We start from the raw sequence: 17612 nt of genomic DNA, 5'->3' as shown, positions 1-17612 counted from the left end.
TTAAATTATTATTAAAGTTATACAAAACAATATTTTATATTAAACGTCAACTTATTATTTACGTGACATTTATAAATAAATAATTCATTAACTATTTTAACTACCGAATTTTAACAAATCAAGAATTTGACTACTAAATTCAAATTCGATAAATAAATTAGTGACATAAATATTTTTTTATAAATAAGATATTCGAAATCTCAATTAAACCTCTTAATAAGTAGCCCAATTTTACCATAATTACAAGTTATTATTAAAAAAAACCTAATTTATTTAAAAAAAAAATTAAACTATATTCACAACTATAGTTCAACTACCGGGACTGAACAACGCAAATATCATCCCAATCAAATACAGAATTACATAATAGAGATCATTATTGCAGATGAGAGCAACAAGTTTTAAAGAGGTAAAAGAATCAAATAAAAAAGCTTTAAAGAAGAATCTACAAATTGTACAGCTCTTAACAGCAAAAAGAAAAAATGGTACAAGCTCACTTTCTCTCAAGAGGAACAAAGAGGAAGAGGTGTATAATTTCTTTTTACAAAAAGGAAAAAAAAGGCTGGTTTGTTTGTTTCACTGATTTGTAGTTTTTAATTAATCATCTATCCTTTGTATCTCACCCATCATGATACGGTTGCTTGTAACCTTAAATCCAAGAAGGGCCGGATCAAGTTGCCTACCTTTCTTTCCTTTCTTCTTCCCGCTTTTCCCCATTTGTCCTCCAACATCCTCGTCCGCCGCCGCAACCTGTGTTTGTATTTGTTTCTTACTGTTGTTACTTTTCAGCATGTCGCTGAACGACGGTTCTGAAGTCTCCGCGTCTGTACTATAAGACGACGTCCTTCTAAACAACCTAGTCTCATTGTTGTTGTTGTTCTTACTCCCCGAAGAAGGCCTAACCGCCACTTCAACCGAATCTTGATTTTCCACACCCTCTGTAGTAGTAGTAGTTTTAACACCACCTGGAGAAACCAAATCAACAAGTTAAACAAAATCATGCCTGGAAAAAACCATTACTTTCAGAAACTATACCGGCAGAAAATGCTGATGAAGAATTATGCCTCGACATTTCACCGCGGTTAATTACGGCTGGCAGCCCCGCTTGGTCGGCAGCAATGCTGTCTTGAAGCTCGAAATGAATACTGTCACTCTCGTATTTGACCGGTTGCTTCTTATCCGCCACCACCGCATCTGAAACAACAACAACTCCATTGTCCTTCTTCTGTTCTGATCCTCCTACTACCTGGAACAAACCATTTCCGCCTCCTTCAACTCGATCTGGCAACATATTGCTGGGTTGATTTATTAAATGACCTAAACCCCCCACCCTTCGGTGGTCTACTTGTTGTTGTTGATCAGGGGTAGTAGATTGACGGACCTGTTTCTGTTGAAGCAGTTCCATAAGCAAATTCTTCGAGCTATCGTCAGTTGCTCCGGCAGACATCCACGAACTCAGGTCTTCAGAAGCCACATTCCTTTCTGACTCCCTTTTCTGCAGCAGCTCCGAGTTATTATGGTGCAACATACGAACGTGGGAATCTGTCCAATCGTCTTGTTGACGAGCAGAAGAATGCATTTGCATATACGGTTGCTGTTGTGGTAGTGGTGGTTGTTCCATAGAACGATGAAGTAAACCAGAGGGCTGCTGCTCGTATGGACCTCGCTGAATACGGTCTCGCATCGAAAGATTACGTTCAAGCTGACTACTCATCTGATCCTCGGGTAACTGTCTTTGTTGCTGCTGTTGAGCAACACTCCAAAGATATTGATTCAATTCATCTCCAGCCAAATTAGGGTTACTCATTTGTCTGTCTTCCAATTGCATATGCTGCTGTCTAAGTCCAAGAGGATGATGCCCCTGCTGTTGCTGCTGCTTTCCGCGTGAAATGAGCTCCATTAGATCGCCTCGACGAGGCACTTGATTAAATTTCGCTGCTTGAAAAATCTGTTCAAGGGACGACGGATCAACATGCTGCTGCTGCAGCTGCTGCTGGAGCTGCTGCCTATGAGTAGGAGGAGGATACAACGAATTCTGTTGAAGCCCGTGCAAGACCTGCTGGTTCATTAACATCTGATCTAGAGGATTGTTGTTCCGAAGAGCATCTTCATTTCGACCCTGTATCAGCTGTTCAAGAATAGCTTGTCGAGCTTCCGACTGCTTCTGTAGATACATTTGCTGCAATTGGAGCTGTTGTTGCTGTTGTTGCAGCTGTTGCCGCTGTTGAAGATGGTTCTGACGTTGTTGTTGTTGCTGCTGTTGCAGTTGTTGTAATGCAATGAGGTGTTCAAGATCCGACGCAGACAGCTGTTGGTGTAGAGAATTCCGAACTGGAAATTGTTCAAGAACCGATTCATTCCCATGGAGGACCTGAGACGGCAGTAGATTGTTGTGCTGATGGTTCTGGTGTTGTTGCATCTGTTGGGATAACATAGTATCGAAGATCCTAGAATCTTGATTCATATTTGATGTCCTGCGAGACTCAACCGTGTCTGCATTTCTTCTGGCATCAGGCCATGCGTCAATCTGACGAACTTGGGCTTGAGCTGGAGATAGAGCTGGATCGTGGGTTCCAAATTGACTGACCCTTCCAGCTGTATTATAGTTATTAACACCAACATGATCCATCATATTTGACGGCTGATCGCGTCTTGCATAATTATTGCCTTCTAGCTCAGACAACAAAAACCCAAATGGGTGAAGTGTACTATCGTTTCTGTTAGCCATGCCTGATTCTCTAAACTCAGACGGAAAAGGATGATTGGCCATCATATTAGGCAAGACATTTCCACCACTAACAGGAGGTCTACTTCCAGTCCCAGCTCTTCCTAGGAACATAGTTTCTACAAAATAGAAAGAATTTGTTATAAATACATTATATCATTTCAAATAACTCATATTCCATCAACAATCTACTCATTAATCAGTTCATTCAAATCACTAACAAATATACCCTCTATTTTAAAAAATATATAATTTCATACCCTTAACCACCTGGTTAATCAAATAAACCCAGATCAAACAAGGCCTAAGTGAAACATTTCAGAAGGGTAAGTACAGTAGCAAACCTTCATCGTGAGAAATATTGTCCTGAAAATTCTGATCTTCGGAATGTAGGAGATGATGAAACCTACCCTCATTCTCGGGTATTCTTGATCCAGGATGTTGAACTGGAAGACCAGACAATGGCCAGTGCTGATCAACCATTTCAGATATAGGAACAGAGTCAGATAAGGATGTTCCTACTTTCATTTCCAGAGCTCCGTGCTGTTCAGTTTTAGATGGTAAATCATTGATGCTAGAGTGTTGTCCATCAGTGAATCTAAGATGTGGCATGATATCACCCAATTCCTGGAAAGGTGAGTCTCCAGGAGCATCTTCCAGACGAACTAGTAAGTCTGTGGCAAAAAAACCTTGCTCATACCATGAGATAATGTCAGCCCCTAGAAATGGACCCTGAATTTCTCCTTGAGGATCAAGATAGTATAAACTCAGTTCTTCTGGTTGCAAACCGCTGGCCAAATGATACTGACTGACATTGGTTTCTTTCTGATGCAGGTTGTTGTTTCCCCAACTTTGAGATGCTAATGATGAAATAAACAAACCATTTGAATCATCTGGAAGATTCACATTTCCATCAGCTGAAGCTGCAGATACAAAGTCATTGTGGAAAGGATGCCCACTAGAAGATGAATCCAAGATTTCCGGCAGAGAAGCCTTGACATCAATACCACCATTCTCAAGCCTTCTGTAGGCTTTGTCAGCATTAGAAGACAACGGCATCAATTGGTCGGGATAAATCCTGGTGTTAACCTCAGGAATTTTATATTCTGATTCAAGGTCTGAAAATGGGCCAATTCAACATTAGAATCATGGCATTAATTTTTAAGTATTATGAAAAAGAAAAAAAAAATTGACCTCACCATCAATCAAAATCACTCCAGGATTCAAATCGTTTGAGGTGCTATGATTGTGAGGAAGATGAGCAATACCCTTTGTAATGTCAAGGAGTTTGTCACTGTCTTCAGTCATGGTAGAAGAAAGAAAATTATGTTTCCCGTCATTAGATTCTATTTCACCCATCTCTGCAAGGCAAAGAAAGCTCATAAGATTTAGAAAGCATGGAAGAACAACTCATGAAAATCAAAACCTTAGAATAAACCATTGTCTACTCTAATTAATCACCTGTAATGTTATCTGTTGATCTGCTCGGTGTAAATGAATTGTATATAGCCTCACTGCTAGTGATTTTTCCTTTCAATATATCATCAAGGATAGCCTATTGTGAAAGTAATTGTAGTCAGCTACAAGGAAAACATAAATTGGTCTGCATGTATAACAAGCCAAACACTAAACCTTACCTCCTCCTCTTCAAGTGGAGCCAGAAAAGCCAATGGCTGGAGGACAGTATTTTGTGTTATGGGAGGTGCATCCTCCATCTCTTCAGGTTCAGTAGCAAAAGATCGTTCCACATTTTGCATGCGATAAATATCAAGCAGCTTTCCCCTTGGATAGATAAACATATTAGTTGCAAAACCTAGGGTTCCAGGAATTCCTTTGTTTCTATCAAAAGGAGCAGCACCCAATGCCTGAGAGCTCGGAGCTGTCCCAGTAGATCTTCCTCTTCCTAATCCAAACCCCATTTTAGCTTCATCCATCTTTCCTCTCTCTCCACCAAATCCAGGTGCAGCGCGATAGGTGCCGGAGCCAGTAGTGTTCGCCTCAATTCTATGGCGAGGCCTCCACTTGTCACGAGAATCTGATTCATTTTCTATAACTCCGCGGTTACTGCCTGTTATAGGCTGATTATCAGCATAAGCATCTTCCTTCTCTACATCTGCCTTCTTCTCATTCACAGGTTCCTTACTTTTCTCATCAAGTGCCCACCTTGATGACCACTTGCCATCACGCCTGGGTTCCTGCCCAGAACCACGGCTAGCAACATCGTTCCATCTTTCAGAAGAAGGCAAAGATTTGTTTTCAGCAGTTTCCCTTCCAGCAGGGCTGTCAACTCGACGCTCAGTCTTCCTACGGTCTCTTCTACCAAGCAATCCGGTTTCCCTCTCTTCTTCGCGCCAGCGGCGGCTAGTGTCTGTCTCAGTTGCAATTCTTCTCCAATTCTTTTTCTCCTCAGGAGCAGCATCTGTACGCCAAGCCTCCTTCTGATTGGGTTCAGCAGAGTTTCCCAGACACAGAGAACTTGGTGCTTTTACATCCTATCAACATAAAAGTCACAATAGAATAAAAAAGAAACATCAGCAATCTTAGCATATCTAGACCCCTATAAACATCTCACTTTCTGACCTCACCACATAATTAGTTATGTCATATCAATACAAATTTTCAGGCAGTAAAAGAACATCAATGACACCAAAATGGTATCTACAGGGCCATAAAAAAGTACTTACCATCTTTATCTCACTTGGTTTAGCATAAAGCCACTGAGGAGACAGAGGGATGACGTTCTCCGATATTGCTTGATCTGAAGTAACTGGCCATAAAAAATATTCTACCATTCATCAGAGGCATGGCAACAGATGGAATAAGTAATTCTATAAACAAAGAATTAGATTACAGAGACAAATAATGTTAAACAGATGAAACAAAAATACTCAAGACTCGCACTCACTATTTAAGTTTAACCAAAAAAATAAATATATCCAATCAGCAGTAGCAACAACTATTACTATCGTAAGAGGAATTTACATCTGCATTCAATTAACCATATCCATTTGCTAACATACAGTAATGGAATGATTCACATCTAGGTATGGCATCTGCAAAACTGTTAATAAACATCTAAAATACATTAAGATGAGACACAATTTCTGATATTAATGTTCTTCTCCAAGGTTGAATAAGCAACAAACTCACTGTAAAGGCAAAAGGATATATGCAAGAACAATGTGAGATACAAATGTTTGAATTACAGAAATCAATTTCAAATAAACCAGTATAATATAGAATCAATCTGAGAATTCAAAACACAGAAGTAGAATCGTGAATCATCATCATCATTCTATACAAGGTATAAGAAGGTTAAGACCGTATTAAAACGATTAAAACGCGACATATGAGAAGAATCCACAGAGAAAACAAATCGGTATATCGGAAACAGCGAAGAACTTGCGTGCGCTCGCTTAGATCGGTTTCCAAATTAGAACAAGCATCAAGATCGAAAACATGAAAGTCGTAACGGAAAATTGAAGAAATTAGAGGAGTAACCGAGTACCTTTGTCAGTCCAAGGTTGATCACTAGGTTTGGAGATGAGATCGTCGGGAATTTGAAGCTTGCCCTCAGCCATCGAGCTGAGATGAGTGATACAAGATCCGGAAGGGAGGGAGGAAGGAAAGAAGATCAGGATTCAGGCACGGGAGCAGAAGAGAAAGGGGTCGTAGAGACTGACGAACTGGAGTGAAGATGCAGGAGGACGAGGAGGCTCGCAAAGCACAAGGTGAGGAGAGAGAGAGAGAGAGGAGGAGGAATGCAGCAGCAGATTAATGTAAGGGCCGTGAGGGTTTGGGTGGTCAGATAAGCCAATTTTCTCCAATAATAATACTATGGTATAAACGGGTGAAATTGCGAACAATAAGTAAAAATTAAATTTATTTGTGCTAGGTTTATAAATATGTAATATTTATAAATAAATACGATCATATAGAATATTAGTTTATAATTAATATAAAATATAAATAAAATTATTTAGATATGAATGGATTTCTAATAAAAAAAAATATCAACTAAGAAACGCATTATATCAAATAGTGAGCAATATTGGTGGAATTTGTAATAATTAACTAAATAGTTTTAAAAAAAACTAATATAAATAATGTTACTTATAATTAAGAGGTTACAAGTAAAATATAAATTATATAAAAATTTTAATATGCAAATAAGAAAACAATTTCAGATTTGACTATTTAATCGTAGATAGTGATAGGGAAAGAAATTGAGGGAGAACAAGAGAGAAAATGATTTATTGACGGAAAAAATGAAAAAGTATAAAGAGAGAAAGAAAAAAATTATTAGTCCATAGGTAAGTATTCCCTCTCTCATTATTTCTCTTAATTATATTTGTTGTTAAAAGAAAGATACACAACAATTAACAAGGATTTAAGAAAAAATTGTCAATAAAATCATAATGTATGAATAGGAAATGATCTAAAAATTATTGAAGGGTTATGCGTATTAAAAAATATGCGATGACAAATCTTATTCGGCTGAATAAGGCATCAGCCGCACCGCAACCAACACAAACATAAAACAAACTCAAAATATGGGTGACAATTCAGATCGATTTCGGGTTGGTGGATTCTGATTGGCAAGTTAGCGAGTTGAGCGATACTTACATGTTCATTAATTCGAATAAAATTTTTTAATATGAACTTAATTTTTTTATTTGTAATTGACTCGAACCCGATCTGAATGATTGATTTGACTTTAACCCAACCCGATTAACTCAATATAATTTAAATCACATCTATACAGGGAAATATAAAATTTTACAAAAGAAAGTTATAAACTGGTTCACATGTCTACTTTGTGTCATTTAAGATCGACCCAAATTTGACATATTTATTAATTAGGTTAAACAAGTCGACCTGATTTCGACCTGAATCTAAAAATACATGACACTAACCTAATTTTTTTCATATTCGATTCATGTCGTGTTTTTGTATTGGGTCAGAAATTGCCGACCCTAAATCAAATATAAGTAATGAAACAAAAATAAATTCAAACTTCTATATGATTTTTTTAAGAGAAAAGGAGTTATGTATTAATATATAATTTAATCTTAAATATATATTATTTATTTTAAATAATATGAAAAAAAAACATAATAATCATGAAGAACAAATATATAACAACTATACAAAGGAAATAGAAGATAACAAAAGAATAATTATGAGTAAAATAAAATTAAACCCAATATTAGATCATTTATATAAAGCTTGATGCATATATTTACTATATTTACTCTATAATAGTGAGAAAACTTCATTAAATACTGATAGAGCTGTTTTTTAAAGAGGAGCTTAGTGAGAAAAATCACATCACAACATAAATATGATATCATAAAAGTAAAAAAAAATGCATGAAAATAAAGAAATTAATGAGCTAAAACGTTTTTAAGAATGACATAAATTCCCTATATGACTTCTTAGAACGAATCTAAAAAAATATCATAATAATAGTGTTACGAATAAGATGCATTCATAGAATATAATTACTGAAAATATGCTATTCCTTTATAGTAAGATAATACAAACAAAAATAAAAATATTAGATTGTAGGAATAACTACTTTTATATCTAAAAATATAAAAAAGGTCATTTTAAATATATGAATTAGGCATTGTTTTCAATTTTAAAGAAAAAACTAAAAACTGAGAGATTTTTATCATAAGATTACATTTGTGTTACACAATTTTACGAATAGAATATTAAAGATAATGACCAAACTATCTTTAAAAAGTTATAAATATTTATTTATCTAAATATAATTATCATTTAATGCAATTTCAATTTTTATTTAGTAGATAAATATTATGTAGTTAAGCTAAAATCAAAAAATTAATTTAATTTAAGCTCCAACTAGGTTAATCCAATTATCTACTTAATAAACCTACATATAAGTTATATAACCTTATCTTTATTTCAATAAAAAAAATTATTCAATGGTTAGTGTTCGAATTCTCTTTTATATAAATTTTCATTTTATAGGTAACTTGAAATGATAATGGAGTTTATTAATTATCTTAATTTATTTTAGCGCCATTTTTTATATTATTTAACTATCAATAACCTAACATGTTATAACACCTATGTGCTAATCAAATCAATCTTTATTTCAAATTAGGTTTCTTCAAAATGATTAATTTGATGGGAGTATTAAAATAATGGATTTCTAGTCCTTCTGAGGCTCACACATTCCTAACTTATCTAACAAAATAGAGAAGGTGTTGTTTATTAGCATGTTCATGATAATGAAAATCATAATTGAAGGTTTGAACTTTTTGATAATATGCCCCCACATATTAAGACTTAGAATAAAATACTTAGATCCCTTTTCAATTTTTCTTTAGTATTTTGATCTAGGGTCGGTTCTCGGTAAGCCCACGGTCAAGGCAATCATCCCGAACAGTTCATTTAATAAAAAAAATTAAGTTATTTAGTTAAATTGATTAATTATTTTAATAATAAAAATATCTAGCATAATGGTTTAGAATGAAAAATATATTTTTTTTATTTAGTTATAGATTAAACTTGCCAAAAAAAAAATTTGGAACAATTTTTAAAAAATTAAAATTAGGATAGTCAAATTCTTTTCACGTTTTCTATCCTCCAATCTTTAGGACCGACACTAATCACGTCTTATGTTAGTGATCATCTAATAACTCAATTAATTAAAAAATATTAAATATCTTTTATAAAAAAACTTACTTATTAAGTCGACCGATCCTGAAGTAAGCCAACAAGCCTGTGAGCTACGGCCGTCATCTTTAGAAGACTAGAACAACCCATTTAATAATAAAAAATAGGTTATTTAGTTAAATTTATTAATTGTTTTTAACCTAAAAGTGTATAGCATAGTTGTTTATGATGAAAAGTAAGATTTTTTTTGTTTTAACTTATTAGTTCAAATCTAAAAAAAAAAATTAATTTTTTAAACAAAACTTTTTAAAACAAAAATTAGGATAGTCAAATTCTTTTCAAGTTTTTCTATATAAGATTGCATAATTCTCGGAATCGAATCACGTCTTATGTTTCTAATAATCTAATAACTCAATTAATCAACAAACAAAAATATTAAAATAACTCTAAATTTTTATATATAATTTAAATACATAAAATTCAAATAACCTATAAAAAAAAAACCTAATAAAAATCCTAAATAACCCAACATGTTGTTAGGGCTGGTTTGATATTGGTTTTGTTGAGATTTTTCTTAAAAACAATTCATAAAAATATTGTTAGATAAAAAAAGTATATTATTTGGAGTTCTAGTTGATTTAAAATTATTAAATTCTTTTTATATTTAAAATTTAATAAAAATAAAATATGAATATTTTAGTTGATAAAATGGATGATTTAATAGTCCCAATTATGATAAAGAGAATTTATATAAAAAAAACTAATAAATAAAAACTCAGTTCATATGATCTCTTATTATCTTTGTGAAATTGTAGTTCATAGTGACATACATTGGCAAAGTAAAATAATAGTATCAATAACCCGAAAACCTTGAGAGCATAATCAACAAATACACACATCAATGTTTGTGGAGTTCATCATATACCATGCAACCCAACACACACGAATACAAGTTCATAATCGAAGGCGCCATAACACTACAACAGTGTGATTTTCGTAGTATCTTTGAGTATGCGGGTGGCAGTTTAAAGCCATGAAGAACAACACAACAGAAAGCTGCAAACCATATAGAAATCTGATGCAAATATCAAAATCAAATTTCTCCATAACAACAGAGTAAGCAATAAAGCCACTTGAAAAACCTGATCCAAGAAGAAGATATTTGCAGTTCCCCTATATTTATGGCAATGTCAGAAGTTACCTAACATTAACAGGAAAATCCCTACAAACCATTCAATAATAATACTAATAATGCATCAGACTAGACATGTATTTATGATAATCCAATGGTTAGGCATGTTTTCAATTAATACAAAGATCATGAGTCAGTCAGGTTAGGAAAACTTCTAAAAATGAATAACAATTAAATGTAAATAATCAATAAACCATAATGATAGACTAAAATATTTACAAAGTTGAAATAAAAAATGATTTAATCCATAGAAGAACCCTTGATGAATAAAACATTCATCAAACAACTCTATATACCATAATATTTGGCCAAATCCCTACAAGTTTTGCTTCACTTCCAGTTATTTTCAGGAATAAGACTTCATCAAGCCAAGATTGTAAAGTAACTTCTCAGATCTTGACCTGAAAAGAGACCCCAAGGAGAATTTCGCGGTGGTTTCCTTAGGAGGTTGATCACCGCAGCAGCTATCATCCTTCACTCGTAGCACAGTCAGGCCAATTACTTTGCGAACATTCTCTATCGTCTCGCTCTTAACAGGACGCCCAGAAGCATCTGTCACGTAGAAGACATTCACAGCTTGGGATCCTCGAGTCGTAACCTCTGCCCGAATGACTGACAGGCCGTTCTCCCTGAAAATTCGAGTTACATCTGCCAGAAGTCCAACTCTGTCTTCACTGCACAGTTCCAATCTTATTCCCTGCACCAATATTAGTAAATAAAAGTGCTCAATTATTGGCCTGACCATGTCCTGTATATATGTCCCCATTTGGAGGAAACACACTTATTTTAGCACAGATTTGGATATGTACTGGTTATTTATGATCTAGATCTGGATACAGCAACAAAAATATATATAAAGTTTGTTTGATCTTGGGTTATTAAAAATCAAGTTAATTAGATTAAAAACATACATTAATGCAGAGTATTTTTGTGTTTTAGTTTATGATTTGAATGATATGATTATAGGGTAGTGATATATCTCTTAATTAATCATATTATTCAAATCCCCAATTTTCAATAATCTAACTCGAACAATGTTATTTCGCAAAAAACAAATAACCCAAAATCGAGAACAAGGCCTTGTTTTATTGAAAATCATGTTATTTGGATTAAGGGTAAAAAGACATTAGATGTATAAATCTATAGTGAAAAAACAAGACATTTTGAAATCATATTTTTGAATAAAGAGTGAGTTGTTTTGAAATAAATCTAAATAACCAACCCACATCAAATTATTTGAAAATGGGACCTATATATGTCCTTTGTTTGGTACCTCAGTTGTTCGCCTATTTATAGCAGCCTCCAAACAGTCAATTACCCTTTGCCTCTCTCCTTCAGAGCTGATTGGGAACCCATCAACGTGCCTGATATAGTATTCCTATTGAAACAACAAACAACAATTTTGAGATAAAATTCATCATCAAATAGTCAGGTTGGATATTAATAACAATATTATTCAAAAACTAGACCTGCTGAGCTTCTGGTCCTTCAGTATTTACAGTTCCATGAAACACCACATACTGCATGTCAGTCAAAGTGAAGACAGTATCAAACAGTAGCTTAGGCCTGTCCCAGCATCTCAAACTGATAACTGTATATTCCTTCTCATGACAATTCTCCACAGTTACAACCGGCCTCCTCTTATCACTTGGTCCGCTGCTTTCAATCAGAACATCATTATTATGGTAATCGCGATCCGCATACATCATTTGGTGCAGCCTTCGACCAGTATGGGTCGAACCCATCGAGACTGATGTGTTTGCACCCCTTTTGTCTCGATCTCCTTTCAAGACTGAAAGGAGAAGCCTCCTTATGTTGGTGAGTCGATCGGGATCGTCGATAGGGAACCCGCCTAACTCGTCGGTTATGTAGAGGACTGAAGCCATTCTTGAATTATGGGTCCAGACTTCAGCAGCCACTACGTTACATTTGTGGTCTGTAAGAACTGCAAAGATGTCGGAAAGCAATCCTGGTCTGTCTTTACCGGTTAATTCGATTGTTGTGTGTTCCATTGCTGACTGGACACCAACCGACCTTTTTAATGATCTGAAGCTACGGCTCCTTGGTCCTAAAGACTGGAGGACATAATATAATCAGACATAGAAAACTAACTAATGGTTCTATGAGGAATTAAGTAATACTAGAAAGAAAAATAGCAAATGGGTCATGCTTATTGGCTTCATTTTAAACATCATTTCTGTCATTGTTTTCTTCTGGATTCAGATGGATCACATTTAGTAAAACTAACCTTAGTCATAAATTATTGTGTTTTCTCATCTGAATTCAGGCATAAACATGAGTAGGGTCATTTCTTATAGCAAACAACCTCACAATCAAGTGACTCAAATCATCAACTAAAATGCTAAAATATCATATGTTTCTTTTATAACCTTTTAAATATTAAATACAAAATAGTATTAACCAAAATAATCCCAAGCTTCTACAGATTTGATGTGGCAGCATAAATGGGGTTGTTGTCACCTCAAATTGATTCTGATATACTAAAACCAGCATTCATACAGCCATGACTGTTGGAGCTTGTTTGGCTAGGATATTGAACAGGTTTTTAACTATTTGGAAGAGACATAACATTAGAAAAAGTTTTTTTTTTTTGGTGCTAAAATAAAGTCTCTACTCAAGAAAAGCCAAAACAAGTATACAGCAAAATCCAATGATGTAAGATACTACCTGCTGAATTCGTTCAGCAAGATCATCTTCTCTGAGCTTGTTCCCATTTTGATCAGTAACATGAAAAACTGACATTGAAGAAACGAATCAATTTCATTGAAAGAAACAAAAGAACTCAGAGATAATTCAATGAATGGATGAAAGAAAGAAAGAAAAGCTAACCATCCATAAACCATCCTCCATCTGAAGAAATATATGCTCTTCTAATTAACAGATTTAAATCAGTCAGAACTTGAACAACATCAAGCAAACTTCCTCTCTTATTTGCACTATCAACCTAAAAATAAACAAAAACAGAGCAAACCCATCATCATGATTCATGAACAGTATCCAACAGCAACCATGCTGATGCAATCAATTAAAAACCAATCAAAAATTAGAAAGAAAACAAATCCAATTACCTTGATTAAAGTAGCTTTGTTGTTTGAGACATTATCAACAGTAACCCTACAGAAAAATCAAAAACCCACCTCAATTTATTAAGTTAAAAACTGAAAAAACATAACTTGGGTTCGATATCAATACCTCGGCGCATTAACACGGAGAACCATCTTCTCAAATTCATCATGAACAGCGGGAGGTGAAGACCAACAATCCATTTACAGAATTGGGTTATCTTTTTTTTTTTTCTATCAAAATCCACAACAATCCCTTTTTCTATCGATGAGAGAAATCGTTATTGAAATTGACAAAATCAATTTTGCTGGCTCTTCGACTGAATGAAGAGTTTCTTTATATATACTGAGCCGGACGAACGGACGGGAAGGTAAGGACGTACTGACTGTTACTTCTTACCGGGGGGGACTTTTTGTCGTTGGGGCATGTGGGCCAGAGATCTACGTAACCCTTCTTTCTCTTTCTTCTCTATCTCTACCTGAATTATCTGGCCGTCCAATTTTCATCTCCCTTTCTATAAAACTAGGGTTTTTACAATTTTGGCTTGTTTTTGGAATTTAGGTTTAAGATAAGTTTGTTTGATAGTATAATTACTAGACTTTTATTCATACATATCTATTCTTAAAAAAAAAAGATAATAAATAATGTTTATCTAAATCTCTTTATTCATGAAAATCTTTTTTATTTATTTATTAATTCTATTTTTAAATAAAGTTAAAACCAAAGTATCATTTTCAGTCAAAATTCTAGTGGCATCATGGCAGTTACAAAATTTTTAATAATTTTTTAATTATATTAATCAGATTTTGTGTATCTTGAAAGAAACTTTAAAATGTAATATAATAAAAATTCTTATATATTTTAAATAGGAACCGAACTTGAAAATTGTGTTCACAAACTCGACAAGACACTCACAATCTAAACAATTAAGATCGGTTATACATGTTTTTTTTTATAAATAAACATAACGCATGTAAACTTATTTAACATAATTGAAGATTCATTTAATTTAAATATTCACGATTATCATGTATTAAATAAGTCAAGATCTCAAACGACAAAATAACTATATTTAGACGAAGATATCGAGATGTCTAGGTGCGGATCTTATAAGGGGCTCAGGTGGGCTTTAGCCCATCCCAAAAAAAAAAAAAAAAAAAAATAATGTGATATGACCTTAAATTTAAAAAATAATAATAATTCACAATTAACTTCTCTAATTAAAAATGACAAAAACTCACATTTATCTAATCATTTTATCTATAATTTCTTAGCTTATCTCAAAATATTTTCAAATCCCACTAATTCTAATTTCTAAATCTCTAGGGGTTGATTTTCATGTTTTATTTATTGAAGCTATTTGAAAATCATACATGAATTGAGATATGAATGAGAAACACAACCAATAAAGTATTTTATATATTTTACTAGATTTAAAATTATTGTATCTAGGTGTTTCTAAGTTGGGTGGTGAATGTTTGATTTCAAGATTTTGTGGTATTCTTTTTGTAAGTTAATTAGTTAGAAGGTGTAAAAAGAATTGGAAGAAGAGTTGAAGGGTCATTTTTTATTGGTTTGTAAGGGCATCTCTATTTGCAGACACAAGTGGGCAAACATTTCTCTCTCCAAATCCATAAAGATTCTGTGAAAGCTGAGAGGGATAATGTAGAAAGCTTGACCCCCTATGGACCTATTTTGGTTTTTTTTGTTTTTTATTTCATTTTGAGATTCTCTTTATATGTATCAAATCTTTTTTAAGCATCCTTATTTAATTTATTATATTGTAATATGTATTACTAACTCTACAATACTAATGAATTATAATTAATAAAATACTTGTTATATTAGCTTATTATTTAATTTTAAAAAATAGTTATCTTATCGTCCCAACAGTTGAAAGTTGAAACCGAGAGTTAGTTGCTATTTCATTGATTTTTCGGTGGGGTGGATGTATGGAAAATACATATTTAGAAGTTCTTTTTTGAAGTGATTCGAGTTTATAAGTTAGTCGTTAATTGACTTGTTCCGTAAATTTGAAGTTAAATTGTCGAGATTAGGTGATTCTATTCTTGGGAATGAGTTATATGATTAAGATGGTTAGAGTTATGTAGATTATTGAAAGTTAGTTGAAAATGATTTATTAATCTTTAAAGTTTAAAAGTTATGATTCCCATTTTATGATGATAACAAATGACAAGATTAGAGTGTTCCTATTATAAATTTGAAATTAAATTGACAAGATTAGACTATTATCAAATGAGAAGGTTAGTGTATTTTTTTTAAATTTTTTATTTTTAGTAATAAGGATGAATTCATTTATTTGAAAATGATATGAAGTTTGGAATGTACAACCTTACAGTTATGAGTGCATTCAGCTAAACGTTCCTTCAATAACAATGATATTTAGAAGATGCATGAGTCAGAATTCAATCAAAAACTTAATGATTAACAAAAAATACTTAAAAATGATTAAGACTAGTTTGGTTTGGGTTATATCAATAGCTTAAACAAATTAAATATTATTTCACTCTATTCTCATTAATCAAATTAATCAATTTATTAATTAAAATATTAAAATACATAATATTTTAATTATTATTTTTTATTTTATTTATATATCAATACCCTTTAAGAGATTGTTTGGATTGGAGTTATTTGTATAACATAGAAGGAGAAAAAAATAATGATGGTCGATGATTTTGAGAAGGTGGTGATTATTTTTGATAAAAAGATTTAAAAATGTATTATATATAAATAAAATAAAAATAATAATTTAAATTAAAGTGTATTTTAATATTTTGATTAATGAATTGAATGGTGTGATGAATGAAAATAGATTGAAATAATGTTGGATTGGTTTGAGTTATTTAAATAACCTAAACTGAACCAAGCTTAAATCTCTTTTACCAAAAAAAAATTATTATCTCTTTAAAATCACCATCCATTATTATTGGTTTTTTAAATAACCCATATCGGACCAGCCCTAAGAGTTAGAATTTAGACAATTAATATTTTTTTAAAAGGAATTAATTCTCATTAAGTTTAAAGTTTAAATATGAGTTACACATGAGAAATTAATTAGTAAATAATATAATATAAGGTCTATAAAATCAAAATCAATAATTGATGATCTAGATATTAAAATACAAATAATTACACAAATAAAACTCTTATTAAAAATATCCAACGATTATGTAATTTGTTAAGGATTTTTTAAAAACGAACTCATTTGAGTTCTTAAACAATGACACTTATAGAAGAGTAAGCCGAACAAACTAATGAAACGGTGTCGGAAGAATTTCTACCAAAGATTCTGAGCGGCAATTAATATTATCCTTAGTCGAGGGTTGGTAAGCAACGCCGGAAAAGGTCATGCCAAATGAAAATGTATCATCTACATATATAACCGAAATAGTGAAAAATCCATACAAATCATAGGAGGATACCGGAAAATATCATCCATATTAAAGATCAAATCAAGTAATTTTTTTAATGAAAAATGAAAAATAACTCAAAATTTGATTATTTCGTCTCTTTTACTGCTAAGAAGAGGACACGCACAGACTCGAAAAAGGATTACCAACACAATAAGAGGGTATGAGCAGCAAACGACCCACCGACGGTTGTGAGTATTATTCGGACTATAAAAATCTAAGACAAAAAACGATCCGACTAAATATAGGATGCCGAGTTGTAAAACCCTTGTCCCAGAAAAGCTAGAAGTTTGAGAGATTTCAACTTCGATTTACATGTCATTAATCTTTTTAAAATAAAACATTATTTTAAAAGATTTAAAACAAATCCCGACAGTTTAAAATTAATTATAAATTAATTAATTTAAATTTAAGTTTAAATAATCTTTTAGATTTGAAATAATCAAATTAAAATTTGATTTTTAGAAATATGTGTCTAAATTAACGAAAAATAATTAATTTAAAAGATTATTTATTTGAAATAGAG

The 17612-nt window shown here is 32.6% G+C and overlaps 2 protein-coding genes across 2 annotated transcripts; both read right to left on the bottom strand.

Annotated features, from left to right (window-relative positions):
* Nucleotides 1–410: 410 nt before the first annotated feature.
* LOC124937060 (protein ESSENTIAL FOR POTEXVIRUS ACCUMULATION 1-like) lies at nucleotides 411–6516 on the bottom strand. The gene is made up of 8 exons (XM_047477570.1): nucleotides 6234–6516; nucleotides 5410–5492; nucleotides 4363–5217; nucleotides 4187–4280; nucleotides 3925–4086; nucleotides 3070–3843; nucleotides 1036–2844; nucleotides 411–965 (listed from the first exon to the last, which is right to left on the bottom strand). The coding sequence occupies exons 1-8, from the start codon at nucleotides 6304–6306 to the stop codon at nucleotides 598–600; spliced, it is 4218 nt and encodes a 1405-aa protein (XP_047333526.1). The 5' UTR covers nucleotides 6307–6516; the 3' UTR covers nucleotides 411–597.
* Nucleotides 6517–10748: 4232 nt separating this feature from the next.
* Nucleotides 10749–14123, bottom strand: LOC124936059 (ACT domain-containing protein ACR4-like). The gene is made up of 7 exons (XM_047476514.1): nucleotides 13782–14123; nucleotides 13658–13703; nucleotides 13419–13533; nucleotides 13257–13324; nucleotides 12038–12643; nucleotides 11842–11946; nucleotides 10749–11265 (listed from the first exon to the last, which is right to left on the bottom strand). The coding sequence occupies exons 1-7, from the start codon at nucleotides 13853–13855 to the stop codon at nucleotides 10915–10917; spliced, it is 1365 nt and encodes a 454-aa protein (XP_047332470.1). The 5' UTR covers nucleotides 13856–14123; the 3' UTR covers nucleotides 10749–10914.
* Nucleotides 14124–17612: the final 3489 nt, after the last annotated feature.

The sequence above is a fragment of the Impatiens glandulifera genome, chromosome 4 (assembly GCF_907164915.1).
Source record: "Impatiens glandulifera chromosome 4, dImpGla2.1, whole genome shotgun sequence".
Lineage (NCBI taxonomy): Eukaryota > Viridiplantae > Streptophyta > Magnoliopsida > Ericales > Balsaminaceae > Impatiens > Impatiens glandulifera.
The sequence above is the reverse complement of the archived record's forward strand: the minus strand, read 5'-3'. Positions and strand labels throughout refer to the sequence as shown.